At 45.2% G+C, this 21,468-nt stretch overlaps 1 protein-coding gene across 1 annotated transcript in view; it reads left to right on the top strand.

Moving 5' to 3' along the window:
* Positions 1–21,468, top strand: part of LOC137522228 (uncharacterized) — an 85,939-nt gene that overhangs the window by 60,440 nt on the left and 4,031 nt on the right. Inside the window, exon 7 of the mRNA XM_068242261.1 lies at positions 11,149–11,295. Coding sequence (XP_068098362.1) covers positions 11,149–11,295 — 147 coding nt within the window. The remainder of the gene's footprint in view (positions 1–11,148; positions 11,296–21,468) is intronic.

The raw sequence follows: 21,468 nt of genomic DNA, 5'->3' as shown, positions 1-21,468 counted from the left end.
CCACCGCACCTTGCAAGGGGCAGAGAGGAGTGGCTGGCCCTCATAGACCCTGCATGGGCTTTCCAGGGGCTATTGTTACACACCTGGTGATTTTCTAATATTACTGTTCTGCAACCATATCTGGGATTGTAATAGGATACTTTTATTATCTAGTCCAGATTTTCATTTTTTTATGCGCATGATATTAATCAGCAATACATATCATTGTGTTATTGTAATGTTCTTTTTGTTCGGATCAGTGAATAATGGCGCACAGCACCTATGCATACAAATGGCGCCGCATTAAAAAGATTCGCTTATCGCTATTTATCGTTAGTACTGCATAATAATGGCGCACAGGGAAAAAAGAAGAAAAACGGCACACAGTAACGTTATTTATCAATAGTGGAACACACTAACGTTATTTATCAATAGTGCTGTTCATTTGCCAAACAGCAGACGTTATTGCCCACAGTAACGTTATTTATCAATAGCGCCCTACATAAGACAAACTGCAGACGTTATTTAACTGCAAAACGGTGAATGGATTTAATGTAACACTGTCAAGGTTAGGGTCAGGCACCACTGGGGGGGGGTCTTAGGGTTAGGCACCATCAGGGGGGTCTTAGGGTTAGGCACCACTGGGAGGTCTTAGGGTTAGGCACCACTGGGGGGTCTTAGGGTTAGGCACCATCAGGGGGGTCTTAGGGTTAGGCACCACCCGGGGGTCTTAGGGTTAGGCACCACCAGGGGGTGGTTAGGATTAGGCACCACCAGGGGGGACTTTGGGTTAGGCACCACCAGGGGGGTCTTAGGGTTAGGCACCACCAGGGGGTATTAGGGTTAGGCACCAACCGGGGGGGTCTTAGGGTTAGGCACCACCAGGGAGGTCTTAGGGTTAGGCACCATCAGGGGGGTGTTAGGCACCACCAGGGGGGTGGTTAGGGTTAGGCACCACCAGGGGGGTTTAGGGGTTAGGGATAGGTACAGAGAGGGTTCTTTGTGTTAACGCTAAATAACAATAAGGCTTTAACGTTAAATAACAATAAGGCTTTAACGTTAAATAGCGATAAACGGCAAACGGATTAGCGGCAACACCATGCGCCATTATTCGCCATTTTCAGATGGATCCCTTTTTGTAATAAATCTTTTAAAGCAACTGTTGGGATGTGTATTTAATAACAGCAGTGTATATCTATACATTAGGGGCTATAACCATATGGTGGCAGTGTGTTAAGTAGCAAAGGTTGCTTATTTATATCCTGTGTCTGTAAGGGAAGATGTGAATAAAAACTTGTTTGTGTCCTTGGAGGTCGATTCACAAAAGCGTGATAACTGCTATCACAGCAGTTATCACGTCAGCTGCCATGTGCAAAGCTTTGCGCGTGAACAGCATTAATTCACATGATAAGCGAAGGTTATTGTGCAATCATATGCGCTTTTCACTTGAAGCGTGCACATGATCGCGTGATAACCTTTGCTTATCACGTAAAATAACGCTGTTTGCGAGCAACTTTTTGCGCGCGGCAGCTTGCGTTATAACTGCTGTGATAGCAGTTATCACACTTTTGTGAGTCAACCTCTTGGTGTTATCTGCTAGCCAAGAGGCATTAGCCAAAATGTCCTGATTAATATTTGTTCCTCCTGAATTCTACATTGCTGCACACAGTTATTATAATAGCTTATCTAAAAGGTTATAGAGCCCAGAAATACAGAAGCCTCCAACAGGTTTTGAGAGCAAAACTAGATTCCGGCACAGTGGGTACAGCACAGCAAAAGGAAAGTACAGATGCCACAGATTGAGCTGCAGAGAGTAAATACAAAATACAGCATCAGATATACACAGAGAAAGGGAGATCAGTAGAAATGGCTACAATCAGCTTTCCAACAAAAGTATCCATAGCAAGTCTGGCAAATCAGAAACTGCTTCCAGTACATTAAGGTATGTGGGAATGTGTGACTGAAGTCAATCCTGAGCAGCCTACATATGAGTAGCAGGGCCAGTGCCACCATAGAGGCAAAGGGGGCATTTGCCCCGGGACCCCGACCTCTGCAGAGGCCCCTGACCCTGCTCCACTCTGCCTACTCCCCCGCTCCCCGGGGCCCTGCAGCTATAATGGCAGCCATGATTAACTATAAGTATCGGCGTTTGAGCGGGTGGGCAGAGGCTGTACTCTGAGACACACTGTCTCCCTCTCACTCTATGACCTGGTGCGTGTTTACAAATGACGCATCGGGTCATAGAATGGGAGGGAGACAGCGTGTCTCAAAGTGTAGCCGCTGCCCGTCTGCTCACCTGCCGGAAAATTCTCTGGTTGAACTCGATGGACGTATTTTTTCAACCTAAATAACTATGTAACTATGTAATAGGTATTTATGGCTGCTTGCAGGGCCCCGGGGAGCAGAGGGGTAATAGTGTGGAGGTGGGGGGAAAGCTTTGCGCTGGGGGCCCCAATGCTATAGTTTGCCCAGGACCACAGGGCCCCTTAAACCGGCCCTGATGAGTAGATAAAGATCAGATAGCTCAAGGCATGAATTCCCTCTGCATAGATGATTATCACATTGTGCATGATTGTACATGTATGCCAGTGTAAAACCTTGAAAGCAATGAGGGACAATCTGCAGAAAGAGGAATTGGTGAAGCTATAAAACACTACCATGGACTTCCGGTTCCAGTGCCCGAGAGAGGGGACAGTGGCAGCAGCGCTCCCTAGGTAAAGCGGGCTTTCCCTCTCCCATGCTGCCCAATATTGACCCCTACACTACAATACAGGCTGGCAACATCTGCAGGTGATAGAGCAAGAATGGGTAACCGGCGGATGGTGTGATATCTTACCCAATTTTCCTCAAAAAATGAGGCATCCGTGGCCACAAGGCAGGCAAAAACTACAGCGAAGGAGGGTGAAGGAGGAAGCTAGGACTCTGATGGGGACTAGCCAGATGGATCATCCGTGGCTGCAGATCCAATCACTGTTGATTATGCCAAGCTGGCCAAAGCAGTGGTAAGCACACTCTCACCAGATCTCACTGCCATTATAGAAAAATCAATCCGCAGCACCATAGGAGACTTTACAGCAGAGCTTGCTTGCTACATGTGTAAAGCAGGTCTGGATTTACCTCAAAGGAGCTTATAGGCACAGATGCCCTGGAATCTTAGACTTTACCCACCATGAACCTACAAACCTCCATCAAACTGCAAAACAAGTGTGCTGGCTGTCCCAGCTGTCACTTCTCCCTTACTTCCCTTGCCCTTCATAGGTAGCTATAGGTATATATTAGGTATCCAGAAGCCAATCGCTCTTGTGCCTCACCAGGGGACAGCTGAGTGACACGGCTGTCCCCAGTACATTGCTGCCATAGATCGCAGCACTGTACAATGCAAATAGATGGCAGTTTGCCATCTAACAGTCTCCTAGTGGTGATCGCCGCTGGGAGACTGATGACAGAGCAGGTATACTGCAAAGCACACACCCAGGATTTCTCGCAATGACTGAAGGGAGATCTTGTCAGAGAAATGCTGAGAGCAGGGTGAGTTAAGGTGCCCATACACTCGTCAGATTGACAGCAGATAGATAAGAAATGCATCTGATGATCTATCTGATGCGTTTTTAGAACATTTTTTACCAGGATAGAATTCCAATAGATTTCAGTTTGAAATCTATTGAAATTCGATCTGATGGCATTTTTTTGCCATCAGATTTCCATTAAGGCCAATGCAAACTGATAAGCAATCTCATCAGATCGACCTAAATTTTCCACCCTGTTAGTTCGATGGAAATCCATCGAAATCGATCGATCGATCGAATCGATCGGTCGATTGGACAACCGATTTGCAATCGATCGATCGATCGATCGGGATCGATCGGTCGGCCAGAAAATCGGCTGAGTGTATGGGCCCCTTAACTTTTCATCTACACTCTTATCAAGATTCTGCATAAGGAAGGAGGGAGGGAGGTGCTCAATAAGGGGAGTGAGCCACCTTTCCAACATCAGACGCCTGTAGGCACATGCCTACAATGCCTTATGGTAAACCCGGCCCTGGTGTAAAGAGAGCGTAAGAAGCTGAACAGAGAATTGCAGGCTGTAAGGATGGTTTGGAGCAAGTGAACAGCTCAGGAAGAGACACGCTTAAGCAGAATGCAGAATACACTGAAAAGATAGATGACTTAGAAAATAGGTCTAGGCGTAATAATGTTAGAAATCTAGGGTTGGCTAAAACAGTGACGTCAGGACCACTTAAAGATTTCTGTGAAACTACCCTTCCGCAGCTGCTTGGCCTGCCTAATACGTGCAAAATTGAAAGAGCTCAGGGTTGGGACTCCACTTTATGGTATATTGGATACAAGATCTAGAGTTGTGATGGTCAGGTGCCTGGACTATAGTGACAAAATGGCCATTTTGAGTGCATATAAAGCCAAGAGGGAGAAACTTTCACATAACAACAATAATCAGCTGCTGCTGTTCCAAGACTTTTCTACACAATGGGAGTATCACACTCGTATAGGTCCAATATACGCTTGGCACCTCAGAGGTGCCAAGCGTATATTGGACCTGTACGAGTGTGATACTCCCATTGTTGAAAGCCTGATGAAGCGGGATCCTGCCCGTGAAACGCGTTGCGATATTGTTCGTGGATTATGTGAATTAATTGTTTGTATCTCAAGTGACAGCCTCAAGTCCATTTTTGAGTGGCCGGTCCACCACCGCCACCCGAATGTTTTAAACTTTTTAAATATCTTTTACTCTGTTGGCGCCTCTGTACATCTATCAGTGACCATGGTTCGTATAATAACGTGGAACGTAAAAGGCCTTAGGTCACAAAATAAATGCTCCAGAATATTAAAACATCCTAAGCATCTGGTAGCGGACATTGCACTTCTGTAAGAAACTCAATTGGGCTGGCAAATTTTTGTGATAAATTTGCGAATGTGTTCACAAACACGAAAATTTGATGTTTGTCCATCACTAGTGAAGAGAGCTGCCGAGATTGTTGGTTTCACGCCGCCCACTTTTCACTATATCCAGAGTCATCGACAGGGGCCAAAAATCAAGTTTTCTATACTTGAAGTGTTATTATATCTGAGTTTACTATACCAAGTGTTGCTCCTGTTGACTTATAATGGAGATTGGCCAGGACCTGGAGAGGTAGTTTACCATACCTGAATGTTTACTATACCCAAGTTTACTAGAACGAGATTATAATGTAAAGCTCTCCGTGGGGCCCCATGCAGAGTATTAGCACAGCGAAGAGCTCCCACACTCGCCTCTCCAGCCAGCACGCTTCCTTCAAGGGCCAAAGGTGCCCAAGTATTACCTACCTGGGGCTTCTTTTACCAACTTGGAGTCCTTCAGGTCCCTCACTGCCATTTCGGTCTGATCCTTTCCACAGATTTGCCCCTCTGAAAGATGGCTAACTTAGTTACTTGCTGGCTACTGCGCCATGGCTGCGTGCCTCCTCCAGAATCCTTTCAATTGACACAGTTGCAATTTTTATGAACTGCACATCCACAGAATTCTTCCAACCACAGGAGCATGATTGAGGAGGCACATGCAGCTTTCTGAGGGGTCACCTGCTGAATGTATCAGCACAGAATGTCAGTGAGGGACCAGAAGGACTGCATGGCACTAGAAGAAACCCTACATAAGTTATACTTGGCAATGTGTTTCCTTTAACGATAGTTAATCTGCAGTTCAGCTGAATTGTTGCTGACCTCGCATTATGCTGGAGAAGAAAGGTTATTATAAGGGGATAGGAATGAAGTTAGTGTCATGTGAAGGACTTGATGTCATAACCTGCGCTTTGGGGGGACGTGATATCCACTGTTTTTATTTGAGGTGCATGGTGGCAGCATGTTTCAGTGGAATTAAGCAGAAGTGGTCAGATGAGATGAGTTGGAACCTCAACTAATGGAATCATACATACATACAATACAATACAATAACATTTCTATAGCGCTTTTCTCCCATAGGACTCAAAGCGCTTAGGCTCTCTCAGATTCAGTAATTAGTAGGATGAAGTATTCACACAACAAAAGTTATATTTCTGCAAATGCCAAACTGAACAGGTGGGTTTTCAGTCTGGATTTAAACACGTCCAGGGATGGAGCTGTCCTGATCTGTTGAGGTAAGGAGTTCCAAAACGTAGGGGCAGCATGACAGAAGGCTCTGGGACCAAAAGTTTCCAAGTGGACTCTGGGTATGACTAGATTATTAGAACCTGTTGATCTGAGAATGCGGGGATTGCTACGCAGCTGCAACATATCTTTCATGTATCCAGGGCCTAAATTATTCAGGGATTTAAATGTCAGTAGGCCGATCTTGAATAGGACCCTCCATTCTATAGGTAGCCAGTGAAGGGAGTGCAGGACTGGCGTTATGTGGCAGTGACGGGGTTGGTTGGTTAGCAGTCTGGCAGCAGTATTCTGTATCAGCTGTAGTCGGTACAAGACCTTTTTTGGAAGGCCAGTGTAGAGAGCATTGCAGTAGTCCAGTCGGGATGTGATAAAGGCGTGGACCAAGGTTGGCAGATCTTCTGGGGGTATGAGGTGCTTGATTTTTGCAATCTTCTTCAGGTGAAAATAGGATGATTTCACCACAGCAGAGATTTGAGTTCTGAAGTTTAAATCCCAATCAATTAGAACTCCCAGGCTACGCACATGATCAGAGCTGCGCAGATCCGTGCCTCCTATTCCCAGTGGTGAAGACTGCAAGTTAAGTTGTTTTGTTATCATGCTCTGCCCTCCTATCAGAAGGACTTCAGTTTTGTCTGCATTTAGTTTCAGCCAGTTGTCATTCATCCATTGCTGCAGTTCACGTAAGCAGGCGTTTATAGTTAGAGATGGGTCTGTCACACCAGGCTTGAAGGAAAGATATAGTTGGGTGTCGTCTGCATAGCAGTGGTATGTCAGGCCATGTTTTTGGATTAGTTTTCCCAGCGGTAACATGTAAATTGTGAAAAGCAGGGGAGAGAGGATTGAGCCCTGGGGCACCCCATACTTAAGTGATACAGGGGTGGACAGGAAGGGCCCCATAGACACTTTGTGGGTTCTGCCACTCAAGAAGGATTGGAACCACTGAAGAACTATGCCATCAATGCCGCAGTATTCCTGTAGCCTGTTTATCAAGATGTCATGGTCAACTGTATCAAAGGCTGCAGAAAGGTCTAGCAGTATGAGGATGGAGCACTCTCCTCTGTCTCTTGCCATGAGCAGGTGGTTGCATATTTGGATGAGGGCAGTTTCAGTGCTGTGGTGTTTCCTGAAGCCAGACTGGAATGGGTCATAACTGTTGTTTTGTAGGATTTTGGCTTCTAGCTGGAGGTAAACAGCTTTTTCAATTAGCTTGCCCAGAAAGGGGAGGTTAGAGACAGGTCTGTAGCTGGTCATTGCATCTGGGTCCAGGGAGGGTTTTTTGAGGAGAGGCCTGATGATTGCTTCCTTCAGTAAAGCAGGAAATATCCCTGATTTTAAGGAACAGTTAACAATTTTTAGGAATACCGGTACGAACAGGTCGGGGCAGTTCAACATGAACTGTGTTGGGCCAGGATCTAGGTCACAGGTAGTTAGGCGGACGTGAAGGAGGATGCTTGATGTGACTTCTTCATCAATTTCTTTGAAGTTTGACCAAGGTGTTACATTGTCTCTGCTAATGGTCTTCGGCGCTATATTAGGCTCAGATGCTGTAAGTTGGATGGCGGACCTTATAGCGGAGACTTTGTCTGTGAAGAAATGGGCAAATTGGTCACAGAGGTCCATACATACCATACATGCAACAAAAGGTTTCTGTTATATCTTGTTCTGCTAATACTGCATGGCAAATTATGATTGTAAAAATATGCTGATGTTGGAAATTGCACATAACATATTTTCCTATTATGGAAGTGTACCAATCTCATTAATATTATAAATGTGAAAGTTTGGATGTTTGGATGTTTGTTACTCAATCACACAACACTGGCTGAACAGATTTGAATTAAATTTGGCACACACATAGTACATTACCTGGAATAAAGTATAGGATACTTTTTATTCCCATAATGAAAAAGTGGGCAAATACAAATTTCACTCGGAAATTGTAAGCTGCAGCCATTCTTACACTGTTAAAGAGACTCTAAAGTCTCTTGTTTTATTACAAAATCCTGTTTAACATATTAGTCCTACCTAAACCACCGCATCCCGCCGCTGTAATCTAACTAAACCTCCCCCAAACTCCCCGGGGGGGCAATCCGTGCAGCGCTTCCGTGAGAGGCAGAGCTATGAGCCACAGCTCTGCCTCTCAGCGCGTCTGTCAGCCCGGATCGCCGCCTCTCCCCTGCCCCTCTCAGTCTTCCTTCACTGAGAGGGGCGGGGGAGAGGCGGAGATCCACCGCTGATGGACAGGCATGGAGGCAGAGCTGTGGCTCATAGCTCCGCCTCCAACAGCAGCAAAATCCACGACCAAGAAAGTCGTGGATTTTGCGGGGGAGAGGGAGGGGGGAGTGAGGGTTGATTTCGATAGATTACAGCGGCGGGGATGTGGCGGTTTAATTAGGGCTAACATGTTAAACAGGATTTTGTAATAAAAAAAAAGATTTTTAAGAGACTTCAGAGTCTCTTTAACCTCTTAAGAACCAGGGCTTACCCCCCTCCCCCCCAACGCTTCAGTAACAAGGCTATTTTTTATAAATTAGGTCACTGCAGCTTTTAGGCCTCGCTGCAGGGTCGCACAACCCAGCACACATGTGATCCCCCATTTTCTGCCCATCAACAGAGCTCTCTGTTGGTGGGCTATGATTGCTCCCAGGATGTTTTTTTTTTTGTTTTTGTTTTTTTTATAAATATTTATTTTATTTATTTTATAATAAATTTGCCTTTTTTATTTCTTGGGGGAGACTGATGGCGGAGCAGAGCTCATTCATCCAATCAACTGATGCACACGCATCGGAATGCGCAATCTCCTGAAAATCTCCGCCCCAGGACTTAATGCCGTTAGGTGGTGCTCAGGCTGCCGCCACGATCATGCCTATTGGCATGATGCAGTCGGCAAGTAGTTAATGGTAGGGTTCTCAAACTTTGCACAGTTGGTCACTGGGTGACTGGGATTAATATTCAGGAAACTGGGTGGAGCCTACAAAAGTCAATCAAAATGCACCTATTGATTTTCAAGGGGACTGTGTAATTGCTGCCATTCTTGCACTGTTAATGGCACAAGCCCCAAACCTTGTACAGTTGGTCATTGGGTGACTGGGGTTTACATTCAGAAAAGAGGGTGGAGCCACAGCCAATCAGATTTGTTTCATTTCCATGAAAATTATTGGTGCCAAAGACCGCAAAGCTCACAAACTAGGTCATTGAGTAATTGAATAATTGTGTGTTACGGTTAGAAAGTGGAAGGAGCCAACACCATCCAAATACCCATACCCGGGAAATGCCTGACCATCAGCTAGTATCCTATAAATAGTACCACATACTGTATTTAGGCATTCATAAAATAGAGCCCACTACATAATTTCCTGTGCTGCTTGCATAGCAGATATGTGCCAGGGTTCAGGTTTGGCATGCAATGGGCACCTCTTACTTGGGGTGTTGCTCTATAGCACTCTCCAAACAGATGCCAGTTTTATTTGGGGACATTCTGCTGCCTGATTACATTTTTTATGGGAACACATTGCCTGTTATTTGGGGAATATGTACAGGCTGACCTATTGCGATTCTCTGTTCTTGCAGGCAATGCTTCACTTCAACTTGCACATAACCAATTAAAGCAAGACTACATGTTAAGATATTTAGAGGATGCAACGCCCCCCCCCCCCCCCAGTGTTTGCACATGGGCACAGTTTTCCCTAGATATGCCTTTGTTGCATAGAACACCGAAAGCAAGAGAAGCTAAGGATTAGGCAACTGACTGCTAAGGAGTAGAAGGAATAGGAACACATTGATACAACTTGTAGTGGATGTTGTTTTTAAAGCAGTAGGATCAGCCATACTATGCCAGAGAAAAAAAACACATATATAAGTAGATAAATACTTGATCTACTTACATAACACATGCATTATACTGTCCACGTTTTGATTTCAGTGAATGTTATATAGTAAATGACGAGAATTCTGTTAGTGGTGGGGGCCATGTCTTTTGCCCACAGTTAAGGCTAACTCGTGATGTCATTTCTGCCCTTTACTTTTTTTCTTGTCTCTTCCAAGTCGCCTCAGCCTTGCTTGTAAACACAAGTGAGTAGGGGATTAGGTTTCAGATAAGCAGCTGGCAGGGAAATGAAGGAAAGATGAGGAATACATTATAGATAAAAAGAACCCCCAGCATGCAATTCTTTGGCACCGACTACTAAAGGGCCAGTGCTCCTTAAGTATGTGATAACTCCAAATCATAACAGCAGAAAAAGTTTTGAATGTAGGATTAGCATCTTTATCACTTATTACACTCAGACCAGTCGCTGTTGAATTTTGATTTTTATGGTGACAATACCGCTTTAAAGGAACCACTGTGCTGACTATCAGTACTTAGCATCACAATGTTTTCTTAAAATGATAAAGATCCACGGTGAAGCTAATGGAGTGATGTGACAAACATGCAGGAAACTCAGATAATCTCAGATAAGGGCTATTTGGACTAATATGTCTTAGCAGCAATTTTAAACAAGGGCTGACTGGACCATTTGGAACATACGCCTTTGCCTCCACATTATTTACAGGACATTTGCTTTCTTTCACTCTTTGAATGATATACTTCATGTGATGGGACACTTCTCAAAATACATCCATGTTTATCATCACCTCCTACTAGGTATCGTAAAACACACAGCCTATATATATATATTATTGTATACTACCCCTCCTCTTGTTTCCCCCCATTCCCTTTAGATTGTAAGCTTGCAAGGGCAGGGCTCTCTCCCCCTTTTGTGTCTTGGAAATCATTATACATTTTATTCATCATGTTACTTTTATCACTGTCATTACCACTTCTGTATTTTGTATTCTGTATGCTGTATCATTTTTTGTATTTTGTCACTAATTATGTATCTTGTATATTAGTGTACACCATTGTCTGTATTATTATGTACCCCATGTTTGTTTCTTACTTTGTACAGCGCCACGGAATATGTTGGCGCTTTATAAATCAATAATAATAATCATCTGCTGATTGGCACTTGACATTATATTTTTTTTTTGCTTAAAGTGATAAAGACAGACTATAACGCTAATGGAGTGATGTGTCCAACATGTTCCTCGCCTACTGGTGACTGTGGCTTGGAAAATACCACTAAAACGATGGCTTGCCAAGGACAAGAGTTCAGCTGTGTTCTGTATTTGTATAATTTCACAGGTAGGAAGCATATTTGTTAGGTAAGCCTGCATTTCAACTTGAAAAGTGATGCTTTGAAATGCTTCACAAATGTGTATGCAAGTCAAAAAGAATTTAACATTTCTGCAATGGGTAGATTCTAACACAATACACAATGTTCACAATGGCTTATGGGTAGATGACTCTGGTTAAGGCCAATGTCAAGGAAAAATAGTCTCTTCACTGTGTGACTTTGCCCAGGGGCAAACCTTCCATGGAAGCCAACTGAATCATGTGATTCAAGAGACCAAATCTTGGGGGGGTGGGGGCATTTAACCTCCCTGGCGGTAAGCCCGAGCTGAGCTCGGGCTATGCCGCCGGGAGGCACCGCTCAGGCCCTGCTGGGCCGATTTGCATAATTTTTTTTTGATACACGCAGCTAGCACTTTGCTAGCTGCGTGTAACCTCCGATCGCCGCCGCTACCCGCCGATCCGCCGCTATACCCGTCGCCGCAGCTGCCCCCCCCCCCCCCAGACCCCGTGTGCTACCTGGCCAATCAGTGCCAGGCAGTGCTGTGGGGTGGATCGGATTCCCCTTTGACGTCACGACGTCGGTGACGTCATCCCGCCCTGTCGCCATGGCGACGGGCAAAGCCCTCCAAGAGATCCCGTTCTTTGAACGGGATCTCTTGATCTCCGTTCGCCGAAGGCGATCAGAGGGGCTGGGGGGATGCCACTCAGCAGCGGCTATCATGTAGCGAGACATTGTCTCGCTACATGAAAAAAAAAAATTGAAAAAAAGGTATTTGCTGCCCCCTGGCGGATTTTAACTAACCGCCAGGGAGGTTAAATAAACAGTTTGAGCCACGTGACAAATGCCTCCTTGCTGCTCTCCCACTCGCTATCCTGTCAGACATAATGCTTTCTGTGTCCACACTTCCCCAAATCCCCATCCTCATGCAACTGGTGGCACCTGCTGCCCTTCCCTATAACTCCAAAAGAAGGTGAGTTGTTGGAATACTGTATGTCTCTTTTTAAGGCATGCTACGGTAAATCCCCATCACCCCCAAGAAAGATCAACATGGCCAGTCAGAGGAGAAATTTTGACATGCACCCAATGAGGTGGGGGTGCTTGCACCAGACTAGCCAACCATAGCCACCCACTGCTCCTTTTGCTAATTGGTGTGGATGGTCTTGCAGCAGGATCACAGCACCATTATTGGGCCAATGACTCAATCAGTAGCAGTGCATCTTATAGGTCACTGCTACTGATCAAGTGCAGTGATTGGCCCAATGACAGTGCTATGGTCCCGCCCACGAGACCACCGACACCAGTTAGCATGGGTGGATGTGATTTGCCTGTCTGATCCCAGCGCCCCTGCCTGCTTGATCACATATCAGTATATCTAAGGAAGAGGGTTTTTCGAAAGGTTTGCATTGCACCAATGATGTGCCACATCCATTTGAAAAGACCTAACATAGCAGCAAGAATGTAATTATGGCACATTTATACAGCAGAAGTAGCTCCAGTAATATCATGTTGCAGAGTGTAAAATAACATGTTGCAATAGTGGTAGTGACAATCAGTTGACCTTCCCACTGAGGTGAGGGATCCCCAAGGTGCAGGGTCTAAATGACTATGGGTCTTCACCAGAGCATACCACAAGTGTCATTGGACTTTTCTGCCTGGTGCCCACCAGATTGTACACAAGGGAGGTGCTAACAGTGGGTTGGGGAGCAGGTGACACCACAGTGTGAGTAAAGCAATATCCAGAACTGTCCAAGTTTAAGGGCAGGCATCTCGTAGTCAATAAAAGGCTGAGGTCAGAGGAAGGCATAAAAGTATCAGGAGTCAGGTGCAAGCAATGGTCCACGCAGGAAGAGTTAAATTGCAATGGGTAGCAGGCCAGGGCAGAAGACATTCAAGATATCTAGGAAACAAGCCAAGGTCAAACCAGAGGATTAGATCAAGAGTAGTCAGAAAAGCTGGGTCAAGGATCAAGGTCAGTCAGAACATAATCCTGTTTTCTGTGATGCAGGTGTAGTCCCAGCCTAAGAATGATTACTGTTACTATGTCCAACAGTGATCATTTACAAAAAAAAACAGACACAGATTGGTTCAAGGAACACATGTTCCTGTGCATCAGTCAGTGCTGCCTTGGGAGTTGTTGAGCGTATATGTGCACACATGTGCACGTACATTATAGTGTGCGCATGTGCAAGAGGATGCGTGGGAGCGCGTGCATGATCACATGTCTGTGCTTTCCATAGACTGTTGGCAAGCGCCAATTGTCTATGGGAGGTGGTTAATGCAAAAGTTAAAACATGCATTGCATGTGCAAAATCATCTGTGGAAAACTACGTTGTCCATGATACAAGTGTGGCCCCAGCCTAAGAATGATCACAGTTACTGGCTGTAACACCGTTCATTCACACACACACACACACACACACACACACACACACACACACACACACACACACACACACACACACACACACACACACACACACACACACACACACACACACACACACACACGTACACACACACACACACACACACATACACACACACACACACACACACACGTACACACACACACACACACACACACACACACACACACACACACACGTACACACACACACACACACACACACACACACACACACACACAGCGCTGGGACAAGGTCCTCCAGCACCCAAGGCTGAGACACCAAAGTGCGCCCCTCCATCCCTCCCACCCCAGCCATCACACACTGATTGCAATTAGACTAAGAGGCGCCACAGGGCCCACAACCTCCCCAACACCTTAATATCTAGTTATCTGGCTTGAAATCACTGCCATGTATCCCCTTTTCTTATTTCTTTCTGCTTCAAACACAATTAGGAATGACAGCTGAATGAATTCTGCGCCCCCTCCTACACGGCGCCCTGAGGCTGGAGCCTCTCCAGCCTATGCCTCGGCCCGGCCCTGCACACACACACACACACACACACACACACACACACACACACACACACACACACACACCCTTGCACCTATCAATGCAGTCTTAAGAGTTGTAGGGACCATGCGTAATATGTGTACAGATGCAGGAAAGCTTGTGCACATGCAAGAGGAACTGTAGAATTGTGTGCAGTCGTGGTGAAATTAGAAGGACACGATTCAAATTCTTGCGTGAGTAGATTAAGTAAAAGATGATGTGAGTCAATTGCAGAAATTAGATAATGATCATGGTTTCTAGCTGTAATAGTGATCATTATTAGAGAAAAAAAAAACACAGATACAGATTGGCTTAGGGAACACATGTTTCCTTGCACCAATCAGTGCTACCATTAGAGCTGATATATTGTAGAAATGTGGCCTGCACCTCTAGGGAAGTTAAAGAAAATATTCCCAAATATGGTTAGCGTGGTGGGATTTATAGAAAGAAAAGAAATGGTACTTGATCCACTAAGATAAATAGCATGCCTTTTTAGAGTTAACATGCCTTATCAAAGTTAGCACGCCTTACCAGAGTAGCATAGCGAGTGCTACAAATTTATGCCTGCTAATTGGCAATGACGAGAGCTCCACTCAGCCTGCCCTGAGGCCCTGCAGATCACATCACTTAGAAGGACATTATCTCCGCACTTTGATTGGCCCAATAGGCTGCCTGTCACTTGACAGGAAACTTGACAGGCAGCCTATTGGGCCAAATTGCGGGAAAATGTCCTTTAAAGTGATTGGACCAGCAGGGGCTCAGGGCAGGACGAGTGGAGCTCTTGACATTGCCACTTAGCAGGCATAAGTTCGTAGCGTTCGCTATGCTACTCTGATAAGGCATGTTAACTCTGATAGGTGTGTTAACTCTAATAAGGCATGCCATTTGTCTTAGTGAATGTAATGCAATCTTTGAGATTCAGTTGTATCTCTACCAAATCTTAAGACCTCAAAGGGAACAAATTTGATGGCCTGTCAGAATCTGTTAGCAGTATAAAGTGAGTTTCTCTACCACCAGCCAAAGCTTTGTGTATTATGAAAGACAGTTAGGAAACTGGGGTTACCCCCCCCCAATCCCCCCCCCAAAAAAAAAAATCAAACACATTGCAGTATCTGAAGCCAACTTTAATTTAAGATGGACAACATGAGAAATAACTCTAGGTGTAAGATCCATAATCATAAAGATTAAAAAGGGGGAACAGAGTGATCCTCAAAGGTCCACCATAGCACAGTGTGCCCTGAAGAATGGCTGCCCACCACCTGAGAAAATCTAGATGCTTAATGGTAATACCAAAAGTTTGATAGGCCAACTTTACCTTTCATCATGGTTCTGAATAAAAGAAAGCTCTTGAGCCTTGATTTTCCTCCAGCCCATGGGAAGTTCCCCATTGCTCTATGTGAGTAGCAGATTTAGGTACCAGTATAGGAAGAAGGGCTCTGAGAAAAAAAAAAAAAACTTTAAGGAGTACAATTATCTTTTACATGCCACTATCTACCTAGCCAGCCTGTTACAACAGCTGCACCAAGGCTACTAGAGAAACCCTGCAGCGAGTTGGTAAAACAGCAGAAGCCATTATCGGCACTGAACTACCATCACTGGACCTTTTGTATAATACTTGCAGCGTTAGAAGGGCCAAAAACATTATCAAGGACAACATTCACCCTGGAAATGCCTTGTTTGAGCTCCTTCCATCAGGTAAACGTTTTAGATCAATCTGCACACACACACACACAGACTGAAAAACAGCTTTTTCCCATCTGCCATAAACTTGATGAACTGTGAATCCTCTCTGAAATAATTAACACTGTGTACAAATTGTTGAAATATTTGTAATACCTGGCATACTTGTATAATTTCTTCTCTTCCTACCCTTCTTACTATCACTATGTTCCCTATATGCACCATGGGGTTGTCATGAAAAGTAATTTTGTTGTGTTACACAATGACAATAAAGTGCTTGAATTGAATTGAATTGAATTGAATAGCCAAGAGATTTTATATTTTGACCAGTCCTGGAGTAATTTATTAGAAGTCAGTGAGGGGAAGTTTGCCTTAAAGGGAAGGTTCAAGCAAAATAAAAAAAATGAGTTTCACTTACCTGGGGCTTCTACCAGCCGCATGCAGCCCTCCTGTGCCCTCGTAGTCACTCACTGCTGCTCCAGTTCCCCGCTGGCAGCTTGCCGACCTCGGAGGTCGGCGGGCCGCATTGCGTACATTTTTACGCATTCCCGCCGGTGCAGGAATATTAACACATACATTTTTACGCGTTACTGGTTCAATGCGTACATGTTTACGCATTGAACCAGTAATACATAAAGATGTATGTGTTAATGTTCCTGCCCTAGCGGGAATGCATAAAAATGTATGCAATGCGTCCCGCCGATCTCCGAGGTCGGCAAGTTGCCAGCGGGGGACTGGAGCAGCAGTGAGTGACTACGAGGGCACAGGATGGCTGCATGCGGCTGGTAGAAGCCCCAGGTAAGTGAAACTCATTTTTTTTATTTTGCTTGGATATTCCCTTTAAAGCCAATGGGTACCGTATTAAAAAAGAAAAAGTCAGACACTCACCTAAGGAAAGGGAAGGCTCGGTCCTAATGAGCCTTCCCTCTCCTCTCCCGTGCCCTCAGTGCTGCGCTGGCTCCCCCTTTCGCGTCCGCCGCCGCAGGGACTTCGGAGGTCTTCGGGAGCACTCGGGCTTCCGAAGACGGGCCGCTCCATACTACGTATGCGCGAGTGCGTCATAGAAGGCGCTCGCGCATGCGTAGTATGGAGCGGCCGCGTCATCAGGAGCCCGAGTGCTCCCGAAGGCTTCCGAAAGCTCCCGAAGGCATGCGGAAGTGGCAGTATTTGACCGAACTGGTCGAATACTGCCACAGGGGATCCTGCGCGGGACCGGGCACCGGGAGAGGAGAGGGAAGGCTCATTAGGACCGAGCCTTCCCTCTCCTTAGGTGAGTATCTTACTTTTTCTTTTTAAATACGGTAAACATTCACTTTAAAGAGACTCTGTATTACAGAAAAGTCCCCTGGGGGGTACTTACCTCAGGAGGGGGAAGCCTCGGGGGTCTCAATAAGGCTTCCCTTATCCCTGTAGCTGCAGAAATTCAGCAATCCTCCCCTGACAAGGCTTGATTTATTTACCTCTCCGGGAACCAGCGCAGGTGCCGTAGTGGTTCTTCATTTGGACTAGGTGGAAATAGCCAAGCCCGATCGCATCCACTCTACTGCACAGGCACAAAAGGACTTGCACCTGCACAGTAGAACTGGTCGATCAGGTTTGGCTATTTTTGGCTTAACCCAAAGGAAGAGTGTCTCATGCACCTGCGCAGGATTGTGGAAGGTAAATATTTACCTTGCCAGACTTCGGGGGACCCAGGCAGGCTAACGGAGGGACGGAGGAGGACGGGGGAAGCCTCGTTAGGATCCAAAGGCTTCCCCCTCCCGAGCTAAGTATCCCCCAGAGGGATTTTTTTTTAGCACAGATCCTTTTTAAATAAATTAGCAAAAGAAGGGATTTAAACCTTGTACACACTATTAATTATAATTGGCCAATGATTGGCCAATTTTACCACCTCCATGTAGTATGAGGGACAAAAGATTTTGCATACAATGAGCAGACTGTGCAGGCAAGCTCTCATACTACTTGGAGGTGTTAAAATTGGCCAATCATTGGCCAATTATAATTGATAGTGTGTACAAGGCTTAAAGGACTTACGAGCCCAAAATGTCTAAAAAAGCAAAGTACCTGTAAGCTGTTTAAATGCACGGAGGACGCCGTCCGCGCCCTCCGTGCAGTTCCGCCGGGTCCCCTTCCTGAGATCGCCCCCCGCGCCGACCCCGACCCCCCAGGCCGGGTCGGGCTCTCGTGCCGCTCTCAATATGGCCGCTTCCATTGGCCGCGGCTGCGCAGTCCGCCTGGCCGCGAGTGCGGCTGTGCAGCTCTACGGCCAACCCCCCGAACCACGCACTGTAGCGTGGATCGGAGGGGTTGGCCGTAGAGCTGCGCAGCCGCACTCGCGGCCAGGCGGACTGCGCAGCCGCGGCCAATGGAAGCGGCCATATTGAGAGCGGCACGAGAGCCCGACCCGGCCTGGGGGGTCGGGGTCGGCGCGGGGGGCGATCTCAGGAAGGGGACCCGGCGGAACTGCACGGAGGGCGCGGACGGCGTCCTCCGTGCATTTAAACAGCTTACAGGTACTTTGCTTTTTTAGACATTTTGGGCTCGTAAGTCCTTTAAGCATATTCCTAAATATTTCACCTTCTCCAGGCACCATTTAAAGTTGAAGTTGGCCTCTAAAAGGTTAACAGCAGGTGTTGGCAAATGTATAGTTATTGCTTTTGATTTTTCAGAGTTGACTTAAAGGCAGGGTTGCTCGAATACCCCCTTTTACTATTCGAGTTATCACGAATTCGGGTTTGCGAAAATCCGGATTCGGCCGTAATCACGACCACGCGAAATTTGCATTCGCCTCGTGATTACGGCAGAATCCGGAATCAAGATTCGTAATTACGAATGGCCTTTAAATTGCTTCCTAAACTTCTTTTAGGTTAAATGATGCATAAAACATAATTTTTTTTAAAGAAAAAACACAATTAATTATGTGTGGTGGTATAATAAAAAAAAAAAATTGATGAAAAACATTGCGGCTGGGAGCCCTCTGATTGGCCCAATGAATTCATCCAATGATTACCGCGTGTACGCAATGCAAATCTGTGATCACAGGTTTACGCTGTGATCACGGCCAAATTCGCTTTAACCTTCTTGGCGGTAACCCCAAACGTAGTTCGGGGTAAGCCGCCGGAGGGTGCCGCTCAGGCCCTGCTGGGCCGATTTGTTTAATTTTTTTTTTGCTGGACGCAGCTAGCACTTTGCTAGCTGCGCCAGCACCCTGATCGCCGCCGCCGCGCGCCCGATCGCCGCTATCCGGTGCGGCGCGCGCCCCCCCCCAGACCCCGTGCGCTGCCTGGCCAATCAGTGCCAGGCAGCGGCGAGGGGTGGCCCGGGACTCCCAATGACGTCCCGACGTCAGTGACGTCGGTGACGTCATCCCGCCCGTCGCCATGGCGACGGGGGAAGCCCTCCAGGAAATCCCGTTCTTTGAACGGGATTTCCTGATCGGAGATCGCCGAAGGCGATCGAAGAGGGCGGGGGGATGCCGCTGAGCAGCGGCTATCATGTAGCGAGCCCTGGGCTCGCTACATGATATAGAAAAAATTTTTTTTAAAAAAAACTGCCGCGCTGCCTCCTGGCGTATTTTGTTATACCGCCAGGAGGGTTAATCACGAATCCATGCAAATTCGAATTCCGTGATCTGTATTGATCACCGATTCTGATTTTTTCCGAATTCGAAGCCAAAAAATGCTCATGATCAGGGGTAATCCCTGATCACGAGGTCCTGGTGAGCAACCCTGCTTAAAGGGACAGAAAATTATGAGTGGTCAAGGAGTACAAACAAGTTAGGTAAAGAAGTCACTGCCTGGGGAAGTATTCAGGAACAGCATTGTGTCATCTACGTAGATTGACAATTTGTATTCCTTATCACCATGCTCATAATGGGCGATATTTGGGTTATTTATAATGGATATTAATTGATAGGGGTTTCATGGCAAAGTGCAAACAAGAGTGGGGAAAGCAGGTGTCAAATATCTGATCGATATCTGCTTAAAATGATTATTAACTACCTTAAAGGGCCATCCTTAAAGTGAACCTCCGGACTAAAAATCGACTCAGCAGCACTGAAAAGGCTTGGTGTTTCTTTAACAGTTTTCACAGCATCAGAACTTTGTTTCTCTTATACAAGCCTCATTTTTAGCTGCACAGAAGAAAACTGCCCGGGCTTTTTTCCCCTGATGCTGTGCAAAGCATGATGGGATTTCTGATGTTGTTGTTCTCGTTCTGCTGTTTCGGTGCAATTTTTTTACATTTTTAATTTGACATTTGAAGCCTAGCGTGTGCAGCTGGGAGGGGTAATCAGGACACAGGACAGTTGGAACTGTGTCTCCTGCTCCTTGTCACCTTCTTTCAACCAAAAAGATGGCTGCCCCCATGACAAAGATGGCAGCCCCCATGAATCACAAACATTTGCCTGTTCTTTTAAAACTGGGTGGGTAAGAGATTATATTACCTATCTATTCTAATTAACATAACTAATGTAACTTGATGACAGTACGTTTGTTTAGGCTGAAGTTCCCCTTTAAGGTCGTCATAACCAAGATTAGACAGTAGTGGGTGCTATCTCATTATAAACAGAATATTTATAGGTTAACAGGTTTACCTCTGAAAGAAATATGCAACACTCATCTGTTGAATTTTATAAATTTTTGTTGTTATGAAAAATAGATAAAGCATATATATACAGGAATATACATCTCTCCAGTTATTGTCCATCATCCAAAAATACATTTTCATCCAAAAATACATTTTCAAAGTTCCTTTAGTTAAACCAGTCCATTTCAATATAGCAAATATTCTGCTGTAGCTTTTATCCTTCATCGATAATTTTTGTCTCGAGATTGTACAGTGTATGGTACACACAATATAGCTTTATCCTTAAAAAATGATACATGAAGTTCTATTCTTATATAAAGAACTTAAAGTAGATATATCTTAATCAATCAAAGCTTGGTAATTATCTCTAAGCTTGCATTTGTATTTTAAATAGTAATGCTTACTGATTGTATATGAAGTATAGCATAAAAAAAGTTATCTAAAACTTAAAAAACTGCTGAAGTTTAAAAATGACAAGTCTAACGTTTATATAGGACTAATTGTCAATGAATTCACCAAGAATAATTGCATATTACCTCTCTGATGTATCTTTCAGAATCACGTCTATGAGAAGGCAGGCTTTCGGCCTAGGATGTTTCAGTCAGCTAGGATATCAGGCAATGAATAAAATATACAGCCTGAAAACTCTCTTTTATAGAGATTTTCTCCCCAGAAATAATATATGGGATTTCCAAACTATTTTTAAATTAGTACATTATGACTTAATTGTTGTTCTTATAACATTTCTAAAAATACATGCACATGACTTCACTTTTATTTTTAGATGGGTATCTCTAGATGCCCCCTGTGGTTATAAGTGGTAATGGCCGGCACAAGGCTTCCGGGCCTAATAATAGAACAACATTTTTAATACAATCTGACATAAAATATATTATTGATCAGCTTATTAGATATGTGTGAACACTATGTGATTAACATTTAGCGTATGAAACAGGC

Source organism: Hyperolius riggenbachi, chromosome 6 (assembly GCF_040937935.1).
Source record: "Hyperolius riggenbachi isolate aHypRig1 chromosome 6, aHypRig1.pri, whole genome shotgun sequence".
Classification (NCBI taxonomy): domain Eukaryota; kingdom Metazoa; phylum Chordata; class Amphibia; order Anura; family Hyperoliidae; genus Hyperolius; species Hyperolius riggenbachi.
This window is presented reverse-complemented; position numbering and strand designations above follow the sequence as displayed.